At 41.8% G+C, this 10,609-nt stretch overlaps 1 protein-coding gene across 2 annotated transcripts in view; it reads right to left on the bottom strand.

Annotated features, from left to right (window-relative positions):
- Bmerb1 (bMERB domain containing 1) overlaps nucleotides 1–10,609 on the bottom strand; it is a 122,435-nt gene that overhangs the window by 9,482 nt on the left and 102,344 nt on the right. For both annotated transcript variants that reach the window (XM_031363129.1, XM_031363130.1), the window contains exon 3: nucleotides 2,161–2,234. In XM_031363129.1, the coding sequence (XP_031218989.1) occupies nucleotides 2,161–2,234 (74 nt within the window). The remainder of the gene's footprint in view (nucleotides 1–2,160; nucleotides 2,235–10,609) is intronic.

Here is a 10,609-nt window from a genome sequence, read left to right as displayed (position 1 = left end):
TCCAGCCCAGGGGCTGGGTTCACTTCCCTTTCCCCAGCTTCTCCTTTTCTATATAACTCAGCCATTTTGGCCATTGGTTCTCTTGGTTTTAATGAGCTCCCTTGGTCCTGTTGGCCCCCTTCCTCCTCTCTCTTTTCTTCCTCTCTCATTTTTCCTCCTACGCTCTCCTCTCACGGCCCAGTCTATTTTGCTGGCTATGTTCAGTGTGGACTCTTCCAGAAGCATCTGGCTATTCTCTCCATCATAAAAGCCTTCTCCTCAGTCATACATAGGAGTGCTCATGTCCTCATTTTCACTCACTCGCAATACGAAATCCACCTCATCTATTGTACCATATAGACCCTGGCTCTTGATGCCCCTGTGTGCTTGCTTCTCCTCTCCCTCAGCTATGGCCACGATCTATCATACATAGACAATGCTAGGGCTTCTTGCCTGGTCTTCATGGCTCAAAGCTCTTGTCTCATCTGTGTCCTTTACTGTCCAGAACAGACAGGATTTCTGTAATAGTCTACTTGCCCTCTTTTCCCAGCTCTGTGACTCCTTGGGTTCCTCAACCACTCTAAGCATCCAGTTACACTCTAATCAACACAGATTGCCATAGAGTTGTTGTTGTAAGTTGGTTGGTTGGTTTGAAATAGGCAGACCTCATTCTTGTGATCCTTCTGCATCATTTTCCAAGTCCTAACATTATTAGTATTTACTTATGACCCTGAATATCCTCTTGTATATATTAAATTACTTCCAGGTTACCTGTAACCTGGACATGCACAAACATTCAGTAAACAGTTGTTTATATGCACCAGCCATGCCCACCAGTACCAAGTTTTAGAAGAAATAAATAATACACTTGCCAAGGCCAAGTTCTTGAAAAAGAAGCCATGTCTATTAATAGTCCTTCCTTAGCACTACCAGACCCACATGCACACTGTCAATGACATGAAGTCAGAGGGACATGTATGATGGTAGTCTTAGAATCAACTGAAAGGAGAGGTGCTGTTAACAACTGTGAGGGTTTTTCTTAATCAGGTTATCTGTAGTGGGAAGACTGATCTTAAATGTGATTGTCACCTTCTGGTTGCAGCACACATAAAAGATGTAAGAGTAAAGCTCTGTTTTTTGCTTATTATTTATCTACCACTTGTGAATTCATCTACCTTATTGTTGCTGCTGTTACACTCCTTTGCAGATATTAGAACCAGATTCTTTGGCTTTCCAATATGAACTGTTCTACAGGAATCTGTCAGGCCCTCAGGACCAGATTGGAAGTACTAAGGTATCTAGCCTCATAGACTGAGCAGCTACTGGGTCCTTAGCCTCTCCAGTATGCAGAGGCCGCTGTTGGACTCCTGAGAGCATATCATGTAAGTCAGTCTAATAAATTCCCTTTACATTCTATGGGCTCTGTTCATCCAGAAAACCTTGACTTATACAACAGGCATGTGACTGGTTAGTCCTTTGATAAGCACAAGGCCCATATACATGTAACTCAGAATGTTTGGAGAGGGAAGTCATTTAAGAGAAAGGAATCAGATAATCAGTACTGATAACTGATAGATGTAGGTTTGACCCCCATATTATAGCCTGTGACTGGTCTACTCTCCCTGTTTTCACACACGATAATAATGACTCTGAGCCAAAGCGATGCTTGACCTAAAGTGTACATTTGCCTCAGAGAATTCTCCTTGGGCAGCTTTGTCATACCTTTGCAGTGCTTGGGTTCAGGCCCAGGTCTCTGCACGCACTAGGAAAGTACTCTGCCACTCAACTGCTCCCCTCAGTCCTCATGAGAAGGTATATTACTCTTCCATTTTCAAAGGAAGAAAAACTCAGTATTGTAAAAATAAAGAGGCTTGCTTGAGGTCCCAAGGTGGCCCTGCCTGACATAAACTTGTGCTTATCTTGTTGGTTTGAGATATGGTCTCAGACAGCCCAGGCTGATTTCAAATGTGTGGGTCATTTTCCTGGCTCTGCTTCCCAAGTGCTTAGATTATAGGTGTAGGCCACACACTCTGCGTGAATTTGTGTTTAAATCCTGAAGCCTCCATTACAAGAGAATTCCCATTAGGAAATGAGACGAACCCTCTCTTTCCAATCCCAGAAGCCCAGAGGGCAGATGAGGGGCCCTGGCAGTGGCTAACAGAGGATGTAATCACACGTTACCTGGGATGGCAACCAAGTTCTGCAGTTCCTGCTTCAGGTCCATAATGTCCTTGCAGAGTTGAATGTCATCCATCCTATGGGGACAAGACACCACATAATAAGTTACCTCAGCAGGACACATTCTAGTACCAGCCTTGTTTAAACACAGGAGGCTGGTGAAAGTGTGTGCCATCTTCCAACAGCTGTGTTGACTGCTTAAATGTGACCCTGCCTGGGTTGATGGTGGCCTGGGTGACCAGGGACCAGCTATTTTTTAGATAAGTCTGGGTATTCATTTCCTCCTTACTGTGATTTAAAAAAAAGAAAAAAAAGAAAAAAAAAGAAAAGAAAAGTAGCTTAAAGGAGAAAAAGAGTTGTTTGGGCTCACTGTCCTGGGGACAACAGTCTACCATTTGAAGGGAGGCAGGGAGGCAGGCAGCTCTGTAGCTATGGGAGTCTGGCAGGTATTTTTACACAGTCCAGACCCAGAAACAGAGTGCTTGGGCAGGAACCTGCCATGTAGAACCCTTGAGTCCTGCCCCAACAGCTAGCTAGGCCCTACATACCAAAAATCTCATTATAACCTTCCACAACAGTGTCACAACTGGGATCTATGTCAACCACATAAGCCTGACGTTAGGGGTAGTTTACATTTAAACCACAACAGTCTGTGATGATGTTTGCAGAGATTGGCTTATGAGTTGCTGGACTATAGCCAAGAAGTCCTGCCCTCTGTAGCAAACTAGTCAGCTGTAGATGAGGACAGGAAAGAGAATAAGAAGGACCTCAGGGTGTTCTCTGTTGCTGTGTGTCTGTCCAAAGGAGGGCTTGGGGTTGTACACTCTCTCCATTGCTATTTGTCTCTGTTTTTCTCTCAATCTGTCTCTCTCTTTTTGTCTCCCTTCCACTGCTCTTAGGCATAACTCCAAATTTTTCACTTCTTACATTCTGGGTTTTGTACCGTTGATACCTAGGGTCTGAAGCTTGTGGACTGAATCATCCATGTCCAGGTTCTGAAGCATCCAGACACAAACAGAGTCATAATATTAGTGCCTCAAGTTTAGTGTCTACTCTTGCAAGTTTAAAAATATGCAGGTTGTAAATATCACATGACATTGTTACTATACAAAATATTTTCACAATTTGTTCTTTTTACTCTATATGCCTTTTTACTTTATAATGATATATAATTCTACTTCATAGTGTGTCTTGAAGATGTTTCCCTGTGGATGTGCAGCATCCCATTATGTTGTTATACTACTCATACTAGGTTTTTCTATGATGAATTCCTAGACATAAGCGCTTCTGGTCAAGCAATGTAAACATTTACATTTCAATAGAAATTCATAACCCTTCCAGGGCCTGCTCAAGGGCTGCCCTACAATTCTGCAATGTATCATAGTAAGGTGTGTGTTATAAAAAAAATTAATCCTGGCCTAAGATTTTGGCTCAGTTGGTAGCATGCACAAAGCCCTGGCCTTGATTCTCAGACAACATAAAATGGGTGTGTTTGTGAACATATACATAATCCCAGAACTGGATGTTGAGGCAAGAGGATCCAAGTTCAAGGTCATCCTCAGGTAAACAGAAACTTTTGGGTCAGTCTGGGTTAGATGAGACCCTATCTCAAAAACAATTTGTTTTTAGTTAATTTTTTTGTTAATTTGTCATTAGCCGGGAGGTGGTGGTGCACACCTTTAATCCCAGTACTTGGGAGGCAGAGGCAGGCAGATTTCTGAGTTCGTGGCCAGCCTGGTCTACAGAGTGAGTTCCAGGACAGCCAGGGCTACACAGAGAAACCCTGTCTCAAAAAACAAACAAACAAAAAAATTATTTTCAGTGGCTGCCAAGAACTTCCCTGCAGATTTCTAGGGTGTGCTCATTGATCATCTAGGTAGATTATTTTTTTAGGTTATCTGTGCTACCTGGGTCTCCACGGGGTTAACATAGATTTATGCAAGAATTTTTTTCATGTGGGAAGATTCTTGGAGGCAGAATCATACTGAGTAAAAATGGTTTAACAGGTCAGTGGTAGGTGAGGCATCTTCAAAGTAGTTCCCAAAGAATATACAGTTTCAAAATATGTATATTCACACTCCACATCTTTATTGAGCATCTGCTATGCTGGCCTCAGGCCTAAGCTCTGAGAAAACACTACCAACAAGACCTAGGCAGTACAGATATATACGGTCACATATATAGAAAAGTCTCTTGCCCCTGAACACCAAAATCCATACATGCCCAAGCCTTGAAAATAAGATAGCCTAGTGTTTGCATATAATCTCTGTACATACTCCTAGGTATTTAAGTCACCCCTAGATAACTTATGATGCCCAATACAGTCAACCCAACCTAGATTTGATATAATCAGGAATTATCCTCTCACTTAGGATATGACCAAAAAGTTAAAGGGGTAGGGTGGGGGCAGTGCTGGAGAGATGGCTTACTGGATAATAGCATGTACTAATCTTCCAGGGGATTCAACTTTGGGTCCCAGAACCCAAATTAGTTTACAAACTAACCTATAACTTCAGCTCCATGGGATATGACACATTTTTCTCGCCTCCAAGGGTGACTGCACTCACATTAATGGGTGCATGCACAGACACACAACATAACTTTAAAATTTTTATTTTATCTTATTTGTTTATTTTTTTGTAAGACAGAGTCTTACTATGTAACTCTGGCTGTCCTGGAACTCACTATGTAGACCAGGCTGGTCTCAAACTCAGAGATTCCCCTGCCTTTTTCTCTCAAGTACTGGCATTATTATTTTTTTTAATAAGTAAAAGTCTATAGATACATTTTTCTTCTTGACTATTTACAATCCATGGTAGGTCAAGTCTTTAGGTGTGGAAGCCTGAAGTAAGGCAGGCTGTGCTTCTGGCACTCTGAAGAACAGGGTAGCAGATGAAACGGGTGGCTCTTATCCTGGGAAGAATTAGAAGGACTCAATAACTAACATGTTAGTTAGTACTGGACCAGTCCCGAGCCTTACTCTCTGGAGTCACTCCATTTACCTGCCTCACCCCAAGCCTTCTCCTTGGCTGATCACAAATGCCCATGTATTTCCACCCCACCCTCAACATTCTAGAACCCAGGACCAGGACAGGGATGCAGGACTTTAGTCTATATCTCTTGTTACCATAGTCATGCCTGCATTTTTCAAGATTTGGCCTAGAACATCCAAGCAGACTGCCTTGAATGAACAGAAAGAACACAGACTGAATGCCAGTTTGTAACGATGCCCCAGATCTTAGTAGGCTCCTAGACCTTAGCACACCTGACCCCATAATAGAAGTACCATGAGGGCATAAAACTCATCATAGACAGCACCACCTGCCAAAATGCAAACAAAGACTTAATCCACCAAAGTCAACAGTTCTGGGATAGTCTCTAGCTATATTGACCTTGCCTTTTGGCAGTACTACCTCTAGGCAGGTGGTAATGGATGGTATAAGAAATCAGGCTGAGTAAGTCATTGGAAGAAAGCCTGTAAGCAGGATTCCTACATGATTTCTGTGTCAGCCCTGCCCTAACTTCCTTAGATGGTGGACTACATGCTGGAAGGCAAAAGAAAACCTTTCCTTCTCGTTACTTTTGGTCTCAGGTTTTTTTTTTTTTTGGTTTTTCGAGACAGGGTTTCTCTGTGTAGCCCTGGCTGTCCTGGAACTCACTCTGTAGACCAGGCTGGCCTCGAACTCAGAAATCCGCCTGCCTCTGCCTCCCAAGTGCTGGGATTAAAGGTGTGCGCCACCACCACCCGGCTCTGGTCTCAGTTTTTATCACAGCAATGTGAACCCTAACTAATCCATCTGGTGAAGGCAAAGCATATGAGAAAGGGAGAGCTGGCCCTGCCCCTTCCGAGGTATGGCATTGGGTGATCCAGTCAGGGCAGTGCCAGAGAGCTCACCTTGGTAGTGTGAGTGCCAGAGAGGGCTGGCCAACTCAGCTAAAACCCAGGCCCAAATCCCACCCCAACATCTATCGCATCTATGAACAACTGGAGTGAGTGAATAGGCCTGTCCTACAGATCCAAAGCTGAAGGATCTCCATGACACAGGTCAACAACAGGATATCTGAAAGGAATCCTGGTGAGGATCCAGTATTGGTAGTGTAGCAGAAGCCAGAGGCCTCAAACCAGTTCATTGAAAAGAACACTCGCAAATAAAGACAGGTGGACAAAAGGATATACTGTGGGATACACTGTGACACACTGCAGCATCCATGATGAGCTTTTTTGTTTTGTTGTTATTGCTTGTTTTTGGTTTTGTTTTAATTTTCTTTTGAGAGAGGGGTTGCAAGAGTGGAGGGTGGATGCAAAGGGAGAGGGAGATGGGTGGGATTGGGGTGCATGATGTGAAATTCATAAAGAGTCAATAAGAAGTTAAAGGAAAGGGACTTTATTTTGATAGTATAAAAACACAAAGTTGTGATATTTTTAACTTTTATAAAGAAAGTTTTGTAATTTTACAGAGAAAACCCCCTGAATATGAAAAAGAATAGCTTTTAAAAATATTTAAGTTTTGCCGGACAGTGGTGGTGCACGCCTTTAATCTCAGCACTTGGGAGGCAGAGGCAGGTAGATTTCTGAGCTCGAGGCCAGTCTGGTCTACAAAGTTCCAGGACAGCCAGGGCTATACAGAGAAACCCTGTATCCAAAAATAAAAACAAAAAAACAACAAAAAAATAAAAAATAAAAATTCAGTTTTGAGGAGCCTTCCAGTTTCCATCTCCACACCTGGAACTGATTCTCTGCCACAGGGCTCAATAACCAAACAGTGACAGGAGAGAGGGAGCCTCCCAGGAGCAGAGACAAGCCTCTGTGAGCACAGGAGGGACCACCACTGATGCACAGGGACCTGCCCGGAACCTTCAGGACACAGGAACTGAGGGGCAGCCTAGGACAGCGCCTTATGGTTTCCTTCTGTGCCCAGAGCTGATCCTGTGCCACAGTGCTACATACACAAACACCACCAGGAAAGAGCTGGTCTCCCAGGAGAGTCAACATACCTTCAAGCACAGGTAAGACCACCACTTCTCTTCAAATTCCTGGCCCAAGAGGGACCCTCCCAGAGCCATCAGGACACATGAACCAAGGAAGAACTGGAGACAGGATCCTTCTGGTTTCTGTCTGCACCCCAGAGCTGATCCTGCACTTCAGCTCTCCATACCCAAGTTCCTCCCAGAGAGAACTGGTCTCCCAGGAGTACTGAGACACAGGCTTGCAGGAGGGACAAGCCACAGTCATAGACAGCAAGACCAGCTAACACCACAGATAACCAAATGATGAAAGGCAAGGGCAAGAACATAAGCAATAGAAACCATGGCTACTTGGACCATCAGAACGCAGCTCTCCCACCACAGCGAGCCCTGGATACCCCAACACAGCAGAAAAGCAAGACTCTGATTTAAAAATCACATCTCATGATGATGATAGAGGACTTTAAGAAGGACATAAATAACTCCATTGAAGATATACAAGAGAACACAGGTAAATAAGTAGAAGCCCTTAAAGAGGAAACATAAACATCCTTTAAAGAATTACAGGAAAACACAACCAAACAGGTGAAGGAATTGAACAAAACCATCCAGGGTGTAAAAATGAAAATAGAAACAATAAAGAAATCATAAAGGGAGACAACACTGGAGAAAGAAAACCTAGGAAAGAGATCAGGAGTAATAGATGGTGACTAGGCTAGGCGTGGTGGTCTCAGGGTTCTCTGGAGTCCCAGGCACTTTCAGTTTAACTGTGATTTACTCCACATAGGCTATCATCTTTAGATAACCGACATCAGGATAGACATCCCAACCAAACCCCCTATATTGTGGCTTGGTGATACCTTGGGAAAGCTACTTAAATGGCTCAAAGCCCACTTGCTGCAGTCCATCGGCACCCGTGCCACCCACAGGTCTTTTCCTGCATTCCCTCACCCCTTATCTATATTCACCTTTAACCCCTTTCTAAGTCCCCATCATACCGGTCATACATATATCAAGGAAACCTTGAAGAGGGAGCCTCCACTTCTAGGAGAGTCCCCACTTTACCTCTATGTCAAACCTTTTCCATGGAGCCACAAGAAGGGGGCCACAGGGTGGCCCCTTTCATGATCTATACCCCATTCTTGACCAGTAACTTCTATAACTGGAAGAATCGCAGTATTCTTTCTCAGAGAAACCCAGGATTTAATTTCTTTCCTGGAGCCTATTTTCTATTTCTATCTATCAACTTGGGACGATTGTCAACAACTCCTGTAGACATCTTTACCTCAGAGAAATGAAAAAACATCCTTGGGGCAGCCAGAAAATTGGTTATGTAACAAATCCTGAGACCACTGAGGCTGTTTTGGCATTCAAGACTCAGATTGGGACCCTAACATGGCAGCAGGTAAGAGTCCTTTGAGATCTTTCACCAGACATCAACATAAGAAGCAAAACTACACCCTAGAAAAAGCAAGAAGGTAATCTTTCAACAAATCCACACAAACCTAATTCAACCTCTTACAACAAAAATGACAGGAAGTAGCTGGGCGGTGGTGGCGCACACCTTTAATCCCAGCACTTGGGAGGCAGAGGCAGGCGGATTTCTGAGTTCGAGGCCAGCCTGGTCTACAGAGTGAGTTCCAGGACAGCCAGGGCTACACAGAGAAACCCTGTCTTGAAAAACAAAAACAAAAACAAACAAACAAACAAAAAGACAGGAAGTGACAATTACTTTTCCGTAATATATTAATATGAAAATTAATATTACCAACATATCCTAAGCAGTTGAAATCCAATAATATGAGGAATTGGAAATTTGTTGATTGTCATCCAATGGTTTCTCTAAGTTGGTAATTGGACAAATAGGTCCAACATTGTACAATCTATATACACTTTCAGCTTTTTTGTTTGTGACAGTGTCTGGCTGTGTCTTGAACATAAGGGTCTTGAAATCTTGCTTCTCCTATCTCAGCCTCTCTATTAGTAGTATTGTTTATTTCATGTTTTTACACTATACTATGGTTTTTAGAACAGCTTATATATTTCAAAAGTATTTATATACCCAAAAGAAACATAGACGATTAACTAGGGAGGTTCCTTGAAAGAGAGCAACAAAGAGTGAGACTGAATGCTTTGCTTGACATTTGTAACTCTTATATCAAGTTTGAAGAAGAGGACTTTATAAGTTACTCTTTCTCTGAGATGAATGCTTTTCCAAATTATTACAGCTAATGAACCAAATTCTTACCCACGCCTAATGTCTTTGCCACTCTCCAAGCAGAACCATTGTTCATTGAAACAGTTGGTGAATGACTTTATGGATAGACCATCTTAATACCTACACCATTTCCTAAATGAATGTAACCTGTTCTCCGTGGACTGAGATTAAAATCACTCACTCAAGTCAAATAGCTCTGACCATAGCAGGAAGTCTGTATCCAAAAATTGAGCCTACAATTCATTTCTTGGTGCAGTAGAACTATCAACTCTCAGCTTAGCTACGATGGAGGTAAAATCCTTTGGTGATGTGAGGGTCATTGAAGTACAGCCTTATTAAAATGAAATCCAATGTCTAAAAATTGTTCTTATTTTGGGCTTGTACCACAGTAAGAGCCAATATTTTAAACTCTAATAAATACAAAACAAAAAGACTTTATATATTTATGTGCATTTAAGAAAATACCAGTAGTGATGTATTATTTTGAAGTATACAGTTAAGATGCTTGGAGTTATTTAAAATTTATATTGAGAAAAATGTATTTTCACTATTGCTGTAGACTAGTATCTACATAAGTCTGTTAACTTGATTGTTGTTTTATATCAAACAACTTTTATAATACTTATTTTTATTGTTATAATATTTTGTAAATTTTAAGGAATATAACAAAAAAGATATTGTGGGTATTGAAGGGTGGGGTCTCTGGGAGGAGTGGGGGTACAAAAGGGAAACAAGAATGTGATTTAATTCTATTTACTTAAAAATATGTTCATAAATGTTAACAAATTCAGATAAATTGAAATCATGTAACTTTTCTCATCATAATGCAATAAAAGTTTAAAAAAAATAAGTCATAGATGCCAGCATCACCAACAGAATACAAGAGATAGAAGAGAGAATCTCAGGGGCAGAAGATACCATTGAAAACATTGACACAACAGTCAAAGAAAATGCAAAACATCCAGGAAATCCAGGACACAATGAAAAGACCAAACCTAAGGATTTAGGTATAGAAGAGAGTGAAGATTCCCAACTTAAAGGGCCAGTAAATGTCTTCAACAAAATTATAGAAGAAAACTTCTCTAACCTAAAGAAAGAGATGCCCATGAACAAACAAGAAGCTTACAGAACTCCAAATAGACTGGACTAGAAAAGAAATTCCTCCTGTCACTTAACAATAAAAACACCAAATGCACTAAGCAAAGAAAGAATTTTAAAAGCAGTAAGGGAAAAAGGTCAAGTTACATATAAAGGCAGGCCTATCAGAAT

This window comes from Mastomys coucha, unplaced genomic scaffold, assembly GCF_008632895.1.
Source record: "Mastomys coucha isolate ucsf_1 unplaced genomic scaffold, UCSF_Mcou_1 pScaffold12, whole genome shotgun sequence".
Classification (NCBI taxonomy): Eukaryota; Metazoa; Chordata; class Mammalia; order Rodentia; family Muridae; genus Mastomys; species Mastomys coucha.
The sequence above is the reverse complement of the archived record's forward strand: the minus strand, read 5'-3'. Positions and strand labels throughout refer to the sequence as shown.